The 16996-nt window shown below is 31.9% G+C and overlaps 1 protein-coding gene across 3 annotated transcripts in view; it reads left to right on the top strand.

The window, feature by feature from the left end:
- The first annotated feature begins 559 nt into the window (after positions 1 to 559).
- The window catches only part of LOC111710311 (glutamate receptor 1), a 65766-nt gene continuing 49329 nt past the window's right edge, over positions 560 to 16996 (top strand). For all 3 annotated transcript variants that reach the window (XM_023484383.1, XM_023484375.1, XM_023484388.1), the window contains exons 1-5: positions 560 to 1172; positions 10480 to 10603; positions 13289 to 13344; positions 15265 to 15304; positions 16192 to 16259. In XM_023484383.1, the coding sequence (XP_023340151.1) occupies positions 903 to 1172; positions 10480 to 10603; positions 13289 to 13344; positions 15265 to 15304; positions 16192 to 16259 (558 nt within the window). In that variant the 5' untranslated portion in view covers positions 560 to 902. The remainder of the gene's footprint in view (positions 1173 to 10479; positions 10604 to 13288; positions 13345 to 15264; positions 15305 to 16191; positions 16260 to 16996) is intronic.

Genomic DNA, 16996 nt, shown 5'->3' with positions numbered 1-16996 from the left:
CGTTTTACGTTCATGGGATACAAACAAACAGACAGAAGAAGTTAATATACTGAAGAAGAAGTGTTTGTGGCATTCTTCTTCTTATAAGAGGCTTTAAGATAAAATGCGTATGGCCGGAGGAAAGCAAATTTTTCTTTTCTTTCTTTCTACTTTAATTTAATAATCTGAAAAAAAATTGCGAATTTGCAAAAGTTCAAATATTTATTGCAATTTCAAGTTATTAAAAAATGTGCAAATAAAAAAGTGAGCGAAATATGATGGCTAATTCAATATGAAAAAAAATTTGCAAAGTTTTCAAAACTAATTTTTTATTCAAGGAAAACTGAAAATATGAAAATTCTCTCTAAAGACATCTGTGCAAAAAAATTTCTTCGCAAAAATTTAAAAAGTCTAAATCCAATGACCGGAAGTAGGTCTAAATATAGATTTAGTCGAGTAACGGTAAAATAATGCATTCAGGCAGTTTGAAACCTTATGATGTAAACTTTTGATATTTCCAACTTTGACAATTTGATATAGCAGAATTCATATTTTTAACTTATCAAAATATTAGAAAATTTAAGTTTTTAGTTCCTTTGATCGGTTAATGCTTAAACCGATCCGAGAGACAGTCCCCAGTTAGCTCCTTGATACGTGTGAACCGGACAAACGCTAGTATTGATCTTGGACCCAGAGAACCTCCGTCCAACTCCGTCCTACTCCGGGGATAACAGGTTACAGAAGATTTCAAAGCTCCGTCAGTTTCCCAGTATCTCTCTTCACGGACGGATCTCGCTCTCATCTCATGAAAATTCGTCCCAATTCCAAACTTTGAAATGCAAAATATCAAAAGCATTTTATTTCGAAAAAGTAAATAGTTTTAAGAATCAAAGTTGGTTAGTGCTAAATAATATACCTGAAATATGAGGAATAGACTTTGTAGCACCATGAGCAACAAGTTACTTATTCTCCTTGTATTCTTTCAAACACCTGTATCCTACTCCAAGCTCAGAATCCCTATCGGAACCATATTCAGCAAGGCTCCTGACTGGCAGGACGTATTCGATGCCATGAACCTCGCCATGGAGGGTCATTCGTCGGCCAACTCGAGCACCGAGTTCGATATGAAGTTCTATGTGGATAATATCGACACTGTAGACGCGTACAAGCTCACCAAGATTATCTGCAAACAGGTTGGATTTTAAACAAACTTTTATTATAAAGTCGGAAAGTTATTTAATATTGGGAACAGTGTAGTTTTAATTGAATTTGCCAAATAGAATATAAATTTCTGTTCTGTGTTCTCTGTATTCAATGCAGAGAAGGATTTGAAACATTTATCGAGTAAATTGAAACCTTTTAATGTTTATTTTGATATATTCAGTTTTCACCGAAATCATAAAAAACATGTTTAAAGGGACTTTTCATTCAATGATAGCAATTCCCGATTTACACTGAAACCCTTGAAACCTTAATCCGATCAAAAATGTGGAAGATACCATCGTTTTTCTAACTAGAAAAGTTTTTCTTTCTGATAACTTCGCCATTGCTTCTTCTAAGCAAAAAATGCCCAAGTTACTTTCGCAGCGAACCCGCAAATGAAAATAAAAAGTTTAAAGAAACAAAAACATGGATATCTAATTCATAATTGACCAGACAAAGCTTCCCATTTTTGCATGGAGGGTCAGTCCAGGGGCGTATTCAGGAATTTGTCCAGGGGGGCTTAAATTTTTTTTATCTTTCCAGGGGGGGCTTAGCACCTGTTGGGGCCTAAAAAAACCCTCAAATCAATAGATTTCACTGGTCCAGGGGGGGGGCTTAGCCCCCATAGGCCCCCCCTGAATACGCCCCTGAGGGTCACTTTAAAGTACATTTCTAGTCCCTTTTTTACAAAATTTCAACTTGATGGAATGTACATTTTAAAGTGAAGATAGAAAAACTACAAATCCAATAGATTCAAATACTAGAATATCAGAAGAAATCAACCAACATTTTTTAAATTATGTATAAGGAGCTTGTTTAAAACACGAAACAATTTGTCCCGCAATAAAATAGAAGAATAATCTGTGTTTCACTTACACAGATACATAAACTTACATACATATTCTTTATTATATATAGTTTGTTTTAGAATCACGATTCACTTCAAATATATTTTTAAAGTCCCTCCATCTTCATTTTATATATTAATAGGTTTTTTAAGCTTGACTTAACTTTTCATTTGATCAAATCATTTCTTTTTTGGAAATATTTTTGGGACCTTTCTTTATAGAGTTCCATGTTTGATTCACATTGGTAGCATTTAAACCTTTGGTTGAATGAGATAAGACAATATATTACTCATTTTCACTCTAATAAAGGTTTAAAGGGTACCTTTGTGAATCGGAATTGCCACTCTATTAAAGGAGGGTGACTTGAATTTACGTGAACAGTCCCTTCAAAGAAGGAAAAGTTGTGTTCTCCAACCCCGATGCAACACTTGACTTTACTGCAAGGTTAAATTGGTTGGATTCTGTATAGAAGGATGGTTTATGTAAAATATAACTTTCAGTTCCTGTCAAAATTTACAAAATTTGTGATTTTAAACTTTCAGTTTTCAACCTCATTTAAATACATTGATGGAATTTATTTCTGCCGAAAATTCAATTAGAAATAAATTGCCAATTCTTGAGGCGGGAAGACTAGCTCTGGGAGACAAGAAACCCCAGGTTCTCCCAGAATTCTAAATTGTTCTAGAAATATTATCATACAGGATGTCTCAGAATTCTAAATTGTTCTAGACATATTATTATACAGGATGTCTCAGAATTCTAGATGGATCCAGAAATATTATTATACAGGGTGTCTCAGAATTCTAGATGGATCCAGAAATATTATTATACAGGATGTCTCAGAATTCTAGATGGATCCAGAAATATTATTATACAGGGTGTCTCCGAATTCTAGATGGATCCAGAAATATTATTATACAGGGTGTCACCGAATTCTAAAGGGATCCAGAAATATTATTATACAGAGGTCTCAAAATTCTAGCTGGTTCTAGAAATATTTTATAGAGTGTCTCTAGATGGTTCTAGATACGTTGATCTACATGATGTCTCAGAATTCCAAAGATTTAAGAATTAGAAAATTCGAGTTTGTGACAAAAATTTAGTTTCTTTTACGTTAAATTGAAATCTGAAAATTGTTCAATCATTCCTAAATTGAAGAGCTTTTGAGAAGAATAAAATGTTTTGAAATACTTTCAGTTTTGTTTTTCTTGTGGGTAAAATGAAACCTAGAGGAACTTCGAAGTCACAGAGATGTACAACCAGTAATTTAGAAAACATTTGACCTTTCTAGATCGGAGTTATCTGTACAGTCGGATATTGTAAACCTTTCTAGATTAGAGTTATCTGTACAGTCGGATATTGTAAACCTTTCTAGATTAGAGTTATCTGTACAGTCGGATATTGTAAACCTTTAGGGTTTATAATTTGGATTTTTTTGAGAGATTATATTAACGTAGGTTTACAGGATATGGCAGCTTTCAAATCGATATAAAATTAGAGTTTGTGACGAGTAATCAGTTCAATTTGCAAGCAATTTTATATGTTCATATAAATTTATAGTTTCCTTTACGATCTCATCGTTGGATGTTAATGTTAAGTACATTTAAATAGACATTTTCCATTCTTATTTAAGAAAAGATTAAAAATTTCCAAATTGAATATTTCCCAAAGGTTTTGTATCAGTGACTTGCCCCATGCGAACATTAACAAAAAATTGCGAATTAAGATTTAACAGATTTTTTATGTTTTGAGGTTTTGACGTTTATTGGAAACAAACAAAAAGACATGGTTGTATGTTTTAGGTAAACTAGGCCACATTTTCTTAAATCATATCATGAACTGTCCTTTAATAATATGAATATTCAATGTAAGTTCACTCGTTTACTTGTATCTAAACTTTTGGCTTCAGTTTAATAAAAAATTCTAATTAGAAAACATTTTTGAAAAATAAATTTGCTGAAAGTTTTTATTATGGCAGGATCCAAGAGAATGATTTAAAACTAATTTGCATAAATAAACATGGTTAAACAAACTCGTAATGCTGTGCAAATATACGATTTGCATGCAAATATTAAAACTGCAAATATTAACACTGTTTGATTTGAAATCAGATACACTGGAATTTGAAAATAAAATATAGGAAAGGATCACTTGCCACAAACTCTAATTTTCAAATATTTATATCTTTGCAACCATATGCATTTCTATTTATCTAAAAACCGAACCTTGATATTTCCTTGGCCTATACAGTCAGGCTGCAAAGATTTAGAGATTTGAAAAATTTGGATTTAGAAGAACAAGCTTCTTTTTTAAACATATTTTGCACCATAATTCTATTTGAATATTATTTAAACACAATTTTACATTGAAAGAACATTTTAAGTTTTTAAAGTTTGGATTTAAGCTATTTAACTTATTTTAAGTGTCTGAAAGCGTACATTTTAACAGCTTATTTACAAACTTTTTGCAGGGGTTTGCTTTAATAAATTAGATGTCAAAACATAAACAATTTTATCGAAAAATTTTTAAAAGAATAATTTTATATTTTTTCAAGGGTTCTTTAAATATTCAATGATAAAAATGGTTTTATGTTTTTAAATTGCAAGCAAGTGTTAAAATTAGAATTAAGAAAAGTTTAATAAGTTTGAATTTTCACGATTTAAGTGTCTTTAAACATGCACTCTAACCTCTTAAATACAAGCTTATAAACAAACTTTTTGGCAAGGTTAAGGATTCATAAATTAGTTGCAAAACATAAACAATTTTACGGCAGAGATCGGAACTTTTGTGTGAATTTTGTAAATCTTGAATACTTGATCCCGATATTCAATGTGAGCACTATTAAATTTGAGGATCAACCCTTGATCCCCAGATTCACAAAACAAAAGTTCTGACTTCTGATCGTAAAATTCAAAATTTCAAAAATAAATTTTTTTTTCAATTTTGACCATCCATAAATCTTCCTCGGGGTCATATGAGTTGTCACAAAAAGGTTTGACTTGTTTTGGGTACAAACAAGCAAAATATATTTAAAAATAAAGATTTGACAAAATGCATCTTATACTGAAGTTTAACCATGTCCTTGTTTACGACTAGGGATGCACTTTATCCTTTAATCGTTGATGTAGAAAGACATATATTGTAAATATGCATCCTATATTTTCTTGAACATCGTAAACTTTATAAAAAAAATACTACAAAAAGAAAATATTTTATTATATTTTCGGAGTGGTTTTTGGTAAAGTCAGATTCGGAAATTATTCTAAAAATTTTACTCAAAATTTTGAAAATTTACAGGAAACTAGAATCTCCTTTAAAGGGACTGGAATTTATACCGTTGTGAATCCGGCATGCAATGGCCGGAGGTTCACTCTAAATCAAGTTGACAGTCCCTTTAATCTATAAAGTTGCAGTTCAACTGCATTATGTATATGATAATAGATATGGAATTAATGCTATAGCTCTCATTTTGGAAATTAGTCTTAAAAGGAACACATGATTCAAAAAGCAATTTCCAAATCCCAGATATCTTTGCAACCTGATAATGTAAACCTTTGATATTTTAAACTGTGAATATTTAATCTGCATTTTTACATATCAAAGCTAGAGATGCAGTCAATTTCTTCTATTCGAAATCAATCACGTGTTGGTTCCATAATTCTACAAATTTTAAACTTACGATTTTGTCATTTTATACTTTTTAAAACGCGTATGCCGGCAAAAAAGTTTAGAAGGAAAAATTGAAAAATTTTATGTTTAATAGGCAAAATTGAGATCGAAAATTAAAGTTCTCTGGGATCAGGACCAAACCCTTGAACCGCGTAAGCTATATGGATTTGAAAATTATATTTATTTTTCAACGAATTGATTACATATAACACCAAACGACTTTAATAAATTAGCAATTTTCATTAGACCATGAGACTTAAAGAATCCAGATAGGGACCAAACTGATTGAATTGGAGAGATCGCTTAACTACCTATCGCCGGTGAGTCAAATTTGAGTCGGAAATAGGTAGTTTAACGGCCTAGCTCAAGTTCATTGAATTGCTTTGATTTTTATCCTTCCTGTTGTAATTTTGGAATTTATAGAGTTCCTCTTTTTCTACAGAGTTACCTATAAAGGATGAGACTGTAAAGACGACCTGAAACACTTCAAATATGACGACTTTAAGGTCAAATTAAATCTTCTGCCTTGAAGTTAGTCTTCTTGTGAACTTTTTATTGATTGGTGAAAAAAAAACAAGTTTTACAGTTGTAGTAGTTGTAGGAAATCATGAAAATTAGAAAGCGAAAAGTATAAATTCTATAAAATCGTCTTTTCTTTGCGTATAATCTTGTACTCAAACGAATGTACAGTCACGTCATACTTTACAATTTGAAAGTTAATTAAATTCTCAAAGTTCTGTACAGAAGAAAATATGTTTTGTTGAGAGAGAAATAAATGTTGTGTAATAAAGTGCCAGGCGCAGAATCTGTGGGTAGAGTTGAAGGAGGTTTCAATAAGCAATTCCAGTGAAATGAACCGACTAAAGAATAGTAGGGATGGGTGCTATATATTACATTTATTCTCTCAATTCTTACTGCTAGTGAAAAGGGGGTTGAGGATGAAGTTTATGGTGTATGGATTGTATACAAAGGGGATTTAGAGGAGTAAAACATTGTCCTAAGAAAATCTAACATTGTGATTAAGATCAGTTTGATATTTTGAATATTTTGAAAGAATTGGCCTAGTAAAAGTGTAAGGTTTACTTAGTACTCCTATAATTTGTGGTTTTATCCGAGTATAGGGATGAACGAGGAAAGAGTATGAATCTTGTATAGAGATGAACGAGGACAGAGAATAAATTATGTATAATAGGGATGAACGAGGATAAAGAATGAATTGTGAATATAGATGAACGAGTAAGCATGATGTAAAGGGATGAACAAGACTAAAGAATGAATATATAGGGATGAACGAGACTATGAAATTAATGCATAGGAATGAAAGAATGATGTAAAGGGATGAACGAGACTGAGGAATGAAATTATTAAGATGAAAGGCTGGAATTTGATTGTGTTGATTGGTAAGGTTGAGGATGGATCTATATTGGATCCAATTAGTCTGGATTATTTACTTACTTCTGTCCTTGCTTTGTGTCTTCAGTGTTGGAACAAGTATGAAGGCTTTCAACATTAAAGAGAGATGAAGGCTTTTTTATAGCTAGGAAGTGAGGGCTTTTCAACATTAAAGGGAGTGAGGGCTTTTCAACATTAAAGGGAGTGAGGGCTTTTCAACATTAAAGGGAGTGAGGGCTTTTCAACATAACATTAAAGGGAGTGAGGGCTTTTCAACATTAAAGGGAGTGAGGGCTTTTCAACATTAAAGGGAGTGGGGGCTTTTTACCATTAAAGGGAGTGAGGGCTTTTCAACATTCAAAGGGAGTGAGGGCTTTTCAACATCAAAGGGAGTTTTCTTAAATTTTCCAAAAGGGGAAAGGATATAAAATGAATCTGATTAATTTTCTACCGAAGAGTGTAGAATGATGATCAAATTTTGAAATTAAAGCGTAATTTCAATTTACCCTCCATGCAAAGAGATGACTATGCCCGTATTACAACACTTAAAACCTTTGTCTATAGTTGGAATTAGATATTAATGTTTTTGTTTCTTTAACGACTTAATCTTCAATATTTTGATCAGATAAAGGTTTAAAGAGCACTGTTAAAAATCGGGAAATGTTATCTTTACATGTTGACTGGGTCGCTATTAATTACGCTTACAGTTCCTTAAAAAAAAACTTTCATAGCCAATTAATTTTTTCGCCAGAACTCCTTAACCTTTTACCAAATAACTCATTAAAACTGTTTAGGCCGCCACAAATATGTACTGAAATTTACAGTACAGTACAATACATACAATACGGTACAGTACAGTACAATACAGTAGAGTACAGTACAGTACAATACAATACAGTACAGTACAGTACAGTACAGTACAGTACAGTACAGTACAGTACAGTAAAGTGAAGTACAGTACAGTACAGTACAGTACAGTACAGTACAGTACAGTACAGTACAGTACAGTACAGTACAGTACAGTACAGCCAGAGAAAATAAATTTAATTATAAGCTGCACATTAGAGTTTATTTAGTAACTTTAGAATTAATTGTATTACTTTAAAACTATTTAAGCAGCGTTAATTGTCTCTAGATATACATTTATGTTATATACATTCTTATCTAAAATGCAAGCTTTAATTTATATCTTAATTTTTTCACGCAATTTTATTTACACAGCTAAGTTACTGAATTCAAAATTAATCATTTTTACATATTTTAACGCTTTTAGTAAACTTGTAAACTCTTAAAAATTCCATTATAACGAAAATTCATGTTTATAACAAAAACATTTTTTATGACAAATTAAAAGTAGCGTTATACCAACTTTTGCTTACAAGAAGCAATGGTGAGATTAAGGTGTCAAGGTTACCGTTGTTAATCGGGTATTGGCATCTTTGAAATTACGCTTACAATCCCTTTAAGGTTAAGTATTTGTATGAAGATGATAGAACTTTGTATCTCTGTATCTCTGTATCCTGTATCCTGTATCCTAGCCAGCTGGCAGGATTAAAAACTATGTTTGGTTCTCCGGAATGAATACAATAATGCACATAATACAATATTATACAAATAAATAAACATCTCTGTCTGCAATGTTTTCATTATAAAATATATTTAACATGTGCTATATAAAACCAATGTGAAATTATCCTTTTATGCTTGAAAATGATAACTTTTCTATATTGTCTAAAGGAACTGAGTTTTTGCCACAAACTTAATATTCTTATGTCTATATCCTGGCAACCCAATGTCGTAGACTTTAGATATTTCAAACTATTAATTCTGTCAGATCAAATAATCTAAGTTTGAAATATCAAAGGTTTATACCCACTGGTTGCAGAGATATAGAAATTAGAAAATTTGAGGTTGTGGCAAAAACTCAATTTCTTTCCAATATCTTTTCTAAAGGTTTGAATCTACCAATTTTTTTTTATTAAAACTATAGTATTTTTTATATTATCAAAGATAACTTTAATGTTGTCCCTTAACTCCCCACTTAACTCCCATATTTTCTAAATCCTCAATCTATTGCGTAGAATGTGTTCTATGGTTATTTCTCTAATCTATTTAATAATGATATTGGAGATTAGTTCGGGATAGAATATAATATTTGGTGATTAAATATTAAACCAATTAATAAAATAAATATATGATATTCATCACACAACGTTGAAAACCACAGTTCGCGCAATTAAAGGGACTGTGAGCGTAATTTTAAGAGGCCCTCCATGCAAAGATGGCAATTCCCGATTGACATCTGATCAATAGTGTGGAAGGTATATTGTCATTTTTCTATGCGTATAAGTATTTAATTCAAATAATTCCTATATGTCTTCATAGAGTAAAAATGTACAAGTCACTTTTGTAGAGAAACCACAATTTAAAAAAGTCCGTTTTCAAAATTATAAACATTGATATATAATTTATACTGAGACGTTTTAAACTTTTGAAATAAATGACAATTATTAACGAAAGTCACTAATTCTTTATATGAAAATATTCTTTGGTTAACTTTTTGAAAATGGTTTCACAATGCAAGGTTGTTTACGACTCCGACAGGAGACAAAGAAACCCGGGTTAAAATTGTTTGGTTTGGTTTTGTGTCTCCGAGAGGGGATCTAAGTTAAAGACGACTTTACACGGAGACGTTATTTTTAATGGTTGACAAGCATTTAAGGATACGATTATGAATCGAGCATTGTCAATTTTGGCTTGAGGGTCACTTACAATACAGCTAATACAGCCCCTTTAAAGTAATACATTTTCTATCCAAATATTGATAAAAGCAAGTTCCTCGTGCAACTTAGGATTAGAAAGTTTATTTTTCGAACTGAGTCTTTACCAAAAGCTCAGATTTTTAAATCCCTATATCTTTGAAACCTTTTCATATTTCAAACTATGTAATCTGTTTGTTTAAATAGATTAAAATATCAAAGGTTTGCGCCATCAGGTTTCAAAAGTATATGGATTAGAGAATTCAAGTTTGTGGCTAGAATCCAGTTGATTTATTAGGAATTTTTTTATCGTCTAAATATTTTCTTTTTTATCAGTTCTATGGTCTAAATATTGTCCTTTTTATCAGATCTATGGTCTAAATATTGTCCTTTTTATCAGTTCTATGGTCTAAAAATTGTCCTTTTTATCAGGTCTATGGTCTAAATATTGTTATTTTATCAGTTCTATGGTCTAAATATTGTCCTTTTTATCAGTTCTAAGGTCTAAATTTTGTCTTTTAATCAGTTCTATGGTCTAAATATTGTCCTTTTCATCAGCTGTATAGTCTAAATGTTGTCCTTTTTTCGCCCATACAAATCAACAGTAATAACAAATGTTTCTTTCTCAGTTTCAGCGCGGAGCGTTCTCTCTGATGGGATCCGTGGATCCAGAATCATTTGACACTCTTCACTCATTCTCAAATGCATTCGAGATGCCCTTCGTTACACCCTGGTTCCCGGAGAAGAAGTCAGGTTTGTAATTATTAATTACTAGTACTATAAATCTATATAATATATAATATAGTGAATTTATATCATTTAAAGAGTGGATTTCCAGATTCACAACGGTCCTCTATCTAAGTACCAATAAGGAAAATATCAACGTTTTTCTCACAAATGTCACGACGGAATACGTTCACAAGAGAGCCCACAATAAAAAACAATCAATTTTCAGTTAGAAAAATACGAATATCTTATTCATCCTTGATCAGAACTGTGCCGTTGTGAATCGTTTTGTATTTTTGAAAAAATTATGATAAGAGCATACAACCGTAGCTTTTGCACAGAGGTGAAGTGCTGTTAATTCTTTATATCAAAATAAAATATTAAAGGGAGTGTTCGCGAAAAATGAAATGGGGTATAGGCTTAATGCGATAAAAAAGCGCTTTCGATCGCTACTAATCTTACTTCTATCTGTTGCGTCTATAAGGAGAAAATTGTTCAAGACGTCTCATACCGAATAACTTAGCGGCCATACAAATTGAGAAAATTGCAACATGCGACTTAGACCGTAAAAAATCAATTTAATTTCAAACAAATCATTCAGATATTACAACCTATAGTCATCGATTATCTTTCGCCACATTTGTATATAGTTTATATTTTATAATATTTTTTAATTAATTTTTTTATTTCTCTTGTCGCTTGCGCAACTATCTAAGAATGCCGCACACCACTCACAATTTTCGAAATCCGTTGAAAACGTTTTGTAAAAAAATAAAATATTATAAAATATAAACTATATACAAATGTGGCGAAAGATAATTGATAACTATAGGTTGTAATATCTAAATGATTTGTTTGAAATTAAATTGATTTTTTACGGTCTAAGTCGTATGTTGCAATTTTCTCAATTTGTATGGGCGCTAAGTTATTCGGTATGAGACGTCTTTAACAATTTTTTCCTTATAGACGCAACAGATAGAAGTAAGATTAGTAGCGATCAAAAGCGCTTTTTTTATCGCATTAAGCCTATACCCCCTTTCATTTTTCGCGAACACTCCCATTAAGTTTAGAAAAGGGAAAACTGAAAGTAGAAATAAAAAGAGTTAACAATGGAAAATGAATCATAATCTTATAAATAGAAGAAAAATAAAGCGAACAGTTAGTATTAAATGAAGGTTGTAGATGATTGAAAATTTAGGGTTCTTGTCGAAAACCGCGAAATGAAGTCCACGAGTTGTCAAAATCATTTAATAAAAAAAGAAATTTCTTTTGAAAAAGAACATCGCAGATTGTTTTAGTGTTGTGAGGTGAGCTCCAAAGGCCAATCAGCACGAAAATATGTAAAAATGAAACAATAGTTTGTCCTTAATTTTGTTGATTGAAGAAATGTTAACAAAGATTTTCTGAATAAAGCAAGAAGCAATAATGAAATGAAATAATCTAGAATAAATTGATAAAACCTAGGCCTGGAAAATATTCTCATGAACTGCACATCTATATCTCTCTTATCTCTATAGTTTTGCCCTTATTTTTTCCATGGAGGGGGACGTCCCCATATTTTTTAGGGGGGGGCGTCCACCCCCTCCCTTTCCCCCTAGGCCGCCCCTAGTATTTTCAAAATTGAAATATTGAGAAAAGTTATGTTTCACACAAACCAACTTATCAGAATAAGTTTGCTTGAAAACCCTGAAACAAATTTATATTTACTTCGCCTGAGAATAGCAATTACTTAAAGGGACTGTAAACGTAATTTCAAGCGATCCTCCATTTTAAAAAATTTGGCATTTCCGATTTACAACGGTTTCCTTAAAAGCTTTGTCTAGTCAAGTATGAATTAGATGAAAGTGATTAAATATTTATTCACTTTGGAATTAGATGGCCATGTTTTTGATTTTACAAATTGATTATTGTCATTTGTGGGTTCCCTAAAAAAAGTGACTTGTGCATTTTTGCTTTTTTTTTGTATTTTTGCTTCAGATAATATGGAGAAATCATTAGAATTTAAAATTTCTATAGTGTGGCGGCGTAGTGGCGGAAGACGAAGTTCTGGAGGAGTTTAAAACCGAATATCAAGACGCGGCAGGTTGAGCAGTTTCCGGCCACGTCATCTATCTATCTTTTACTTTTCTATAAATTTTTGGTATTTTAAAGTAGTAATAAAGTAATTATTTAAACAGGTGTTTATTAACTTGAGCGTAGCTAAAATAGAATGAATAATAAATTTCATTTTTTATAAATTGTAAGCTTAAGCTTACAAGTTGCCATTTTCCTCGAATCCTGTGTTGGAAATTTAATGAAAACTGACTTTTTGGGTTTAATATTTTTGTGTTTGGATTTTAATACAAAAGACAGAAAAAAATTAAATTGTAATTTGTAATGCCCCATTAAAAACCCCGAAAATGTTGTCAGCTGCTTTCAAATTTTACGAAAACATTTTAATTTTCGCATAATTCTTTAAATGTACACGTACACAATCTTTTCTAAAATATTAAAATACGCTTTCTTTTTCTCTAAGAAAAAATACTTAACAGATTATCTAGATATCTAGAAATGTGAACGCTTCTTGCCCAAAATGAAAAGGTTTTATAAAAAGGCTATATAGCTGTGACCAAACATTTTCAATTTTTAAACATCGCTGTTTTTAAGGTGACTTTTACTAAGTCATTTCGATTTTTGTTGATAATACCTTTAATAACATACTTTTTATTTTAGACAGTTCTGACGGGAGTCTTGATTTCGCAGTTCAGATGCAACCAGACTACCATCAGGAAACCATTTTATATTTCAGAATTACCTTCATTTTTGGCATCAGGATGAGCGACATTTTGTTTAGCATGATGAGCGTCATTTTGTTTAGCTTGACAAGCGTCGTGTTGTTTTTCAAGATAAGAGCCATTTTATTTATCATATGATGAGCGCCATTTTCTTGTATCAGGATGAGAGCCATTTTGCATCAGGATGAGCTTCTGTTCTAAATCAGATATTCGCCAATTACAAAATTTTTCTCGAAATGAAAAAAAAATTTCTGTTTCAATCCTAATTGAATTGAATCACAAACTTGATTATAATTCTGATATTTTCCACTTTGCTACAATGAGACCCATATAACTGTGGATTAGACAGAATCGTGTGTGTATTTGATGTTGTTAAAAAGCAAACAGTTTTACCCGTGGATGGAAATCAAATTGATTAGTTTCATGTTCTTGAGGAGTTCCGATTTCATTTTTTTCAACAACTCTGAAAAATTGTGTAACTCCCTTCCCCCCCCCCCGCATAAAGAACGCTTATATAGCACCCTGGTTTGGTTTGGAATGTCCGTGAGATTTTGTAGATTAATTTTCTAAAGTTAATTTTCTCGACAAGTTAAGTCACCGCCAATAAAGAAAAAACTTAATTAACGAACCGGGATAAAAGATAAAATAAGTTTCTGGGAGAAAAATGTGACAAAAATAACTAAACCAAAAGAATAGAAAATGTCTGCAAGGAAAAAAATACACAAATTAAGTTACTATTCTAAAAGTTATTTTCATTTTTTTTGTAAACGGTATAGAATCGTTATAAATATCAATTTATTCTAGAAAATCTACGTAATTAGTTCATGAAAAAATGTTTTTGAAAAAGTAAATATACCTCTATTAGATGCATCTTCAAAATAAATGTTCTTTAACTTGGAAATGTTTCAGAATGTGAAATAACTTTTTGTCTTTATTTTCTTTTCTACATTTTGAAACTTTTTCTAAAAAACAAAAATATTCTTGATGTAAGGTTTTAGAGTTTGTGCCATGTACGTTTCAGACTTTAAGGGGCTCTTCGTTAAATTCTTGTTAAACTTTTTTATTTTTTAAACGTGACAAATGGTTTATTCAAAGAAATTCCCTGTCAACATATCAGCCGGAACTTTTTTTAATTTACTGAAACGAAATATTGACTGAATTGTCAGTTTTAAGAATAAAAAACTACTTAGTATGAAAAGGTTCTGTAAATCTTGGTGAAAACTTGATCTTTTCTTTATCCTTAACTTTAGATCCAATCCCAGCTTTACAGAGGCTTAATCTACTACTCAACTTAATCAGTTCTTAAAATGTTGTTTTAACCCTCCACCCTTTCCCTCCTCCCCCTCTTTTCCGTTCCTAACCTCCACCCTTCCTCCCCTCCCTCTTTTCCGTTCTTAGCCTCTTCCCCCTTCACCCTTCCCCCCCTCCCTCCTTTCCGTTCCTAGCCTCCACCCTTCCACCCTTTCCCCCCTTCCCTATTTTCCGTTCCTAGCCTCTACCCCTCCACCCTTCCCCCCCTTCCCTCTTTTCCGTTCCTAGCTTCCCCGAATTCCCTTGCTTTTCTCTTCTTCCCATTCTTAGATAAAACAATTAAAAAAGTGCTTTTTGAAGTAACAGTGAAAAACTGTGGAATAAGAAGACGATTTATCCGATTTTAAATATTCTAATGAACATCATAGATAGAGAAAAACTTTTTAGGCTGCATAAAAAGTATGTTAAACATATTAAACATTAAAAACTTTTTTGTTCTTTTCAAAAGCTTTTTTGATAAGAGGAGTTTGATTGAAAACAACTAATATTTCAAACTTTCGTTTACATTACTTTAGTTTGACGTGATACTCTCCTTGGGTTATTTCTATGAGAATCCTTTTTATTTGTTTTATTACAAAATAAAAAAAAATGGTTGTACTGCAGACAATTGTGGATCTTATTGTACACTACAACTGGAACTCAGGTACCTAGCACTTTGCAGTGCGTAATGTTGTATACAGTACATAACTGGGTGTTCGGCATTTTCCCAAAGGCGACTTCTCAAAGGTACAATTTTTTAAGCGGCAACTTCTCAAAGGTTGGGTGAGGCCTTCAGACTGCTGCAATAGGAGCCGAGCGCTACGCAAGGACGGGATGGGGGCCGACCGTTGCGGCTATAGAACAGACTTGGGAAGTTGCTGCTTGGAAAATTTCACATTTGGGAAGTGGCCACTTGGGAAAATACCATTGGGGACCACTTGGAACAATGCCTTTGGGAAAGTACCTAACATCCATAACTACCCGTTAGAACAACAATTTCTAAGTTTATGAATCTTAAAAATATATTTTCATACCGGTAGAAGAAGAAATTTATCATTGTTTTTTTTTCTACAACTTGTGCAAAAAAGGCTTCAAGTAAAGTTAAATAAAGCCGCATATTGTCCTTAACTGGGCCAGATTATCAAAGTTGATTTTTTGTTGCCTTTTTATTGTCGAGTTGAAGAAAAACCATCCGCACACCTTTGCTGTAAAAGAAGTCAAGGCCACATTTTGATTTGAGAAGTTGATACATTAATTATACTCTAATAAATGAATAGATTTTTTTAAATATTCATTTTATTTTACAAATATTTCACTTTTGATCCTCGTTTTGAAATGTATTCCAGATTTTGTACAATATACAAATTAATCAGTGATGAATTTCAAGCATTTATGAATCTTGGAACTTGCTTCCCCTGCAATCTGCATTGATATGAAATGTTTTATGCCAGTTTTTACGTGAATGAATTTCCAGGTTTTTAACTTTTTCTTCCCCTTAGATAAGAATTTATGACATTTTAATATTTATTTTTATAAAATAATTTTTTTCAGTGATTTATATCTATCATTCCCTGGAGGGGCTCCACAGACTTCAGAAGATTTATAAATCTATCCCAAAGGTTGTATAAACGTAAAATAAAACTTTATGCTGCAAAAAGATCGAATTTAAACCTACAAAAGTACAATTCACAGCAAAAATATTTTTTGATGTGAAATACAAATTCTACGGAAGCAAAAAGAAGTTCAAGAAACCTTATTTTTTTGGGGGGGGGGGGAAGGGGGAAGTTGAAAAGGGACAAAGGGGGGCAATGAGCTATCTTACCCCCCCCCCCCATATCCTAAGTTGCGCCCATGGATGTAGCGGGAGATTAAGTTGAAAAGTACGAGTTTTACATTATAAATTCAGTTTATATATTCATTATAAAGTTATACATTAAACAATGTTGATTATATGATGCATAAAATATAGGCATGCAGATAATTTAGTATTTCATCTTAATATTTATATTTATTTCAATATTTATTACAAGATTACTAGTTCCAATACATAAAGGAATACGAACACTAGTTATCTGTTAAGGAATTGGAACTAAGTTACAATCTAAAAAGGAATTGGAACACTAAATCCAATCTATAAAGAAATTGGAACACTGGTTCCAATCTATAAAAGAATGGGAACACACCACCAAGAAAGAAGAATTCCTATAAGACAAGAAACTGCTATCTCTCTTGAACATATGTTGAACTTTAATTGTATTAAAGTTTAAAGTTTGTTAATTCCTTTCTTATCTTCTGGTTCCTCTTCTAATCTAACTGTCCTAATCCGTCCTACTCCTGTCCTCTTCAGGGGGGGGGG

Source organism: Eurytemora carolleeae, unplaced genomic scaffold (assembly GCF_000591075.1).
Source record: "Eurytemora carolleeae unplaced genomic scaffold, Eaff_2.0 scaffold170, whole genome shotgun sequence".
NCBI classification, from domain to species: domain Eukaryota; kingdom Metazoa; phylum Arthropoda; class Copepoda; order Calanoida; family Temoridae; genus Eurytemora; species Eurytemora carolleeae.
This window is presented reverse-complemented; position numbering and strand designations above follow the sequence as displayed.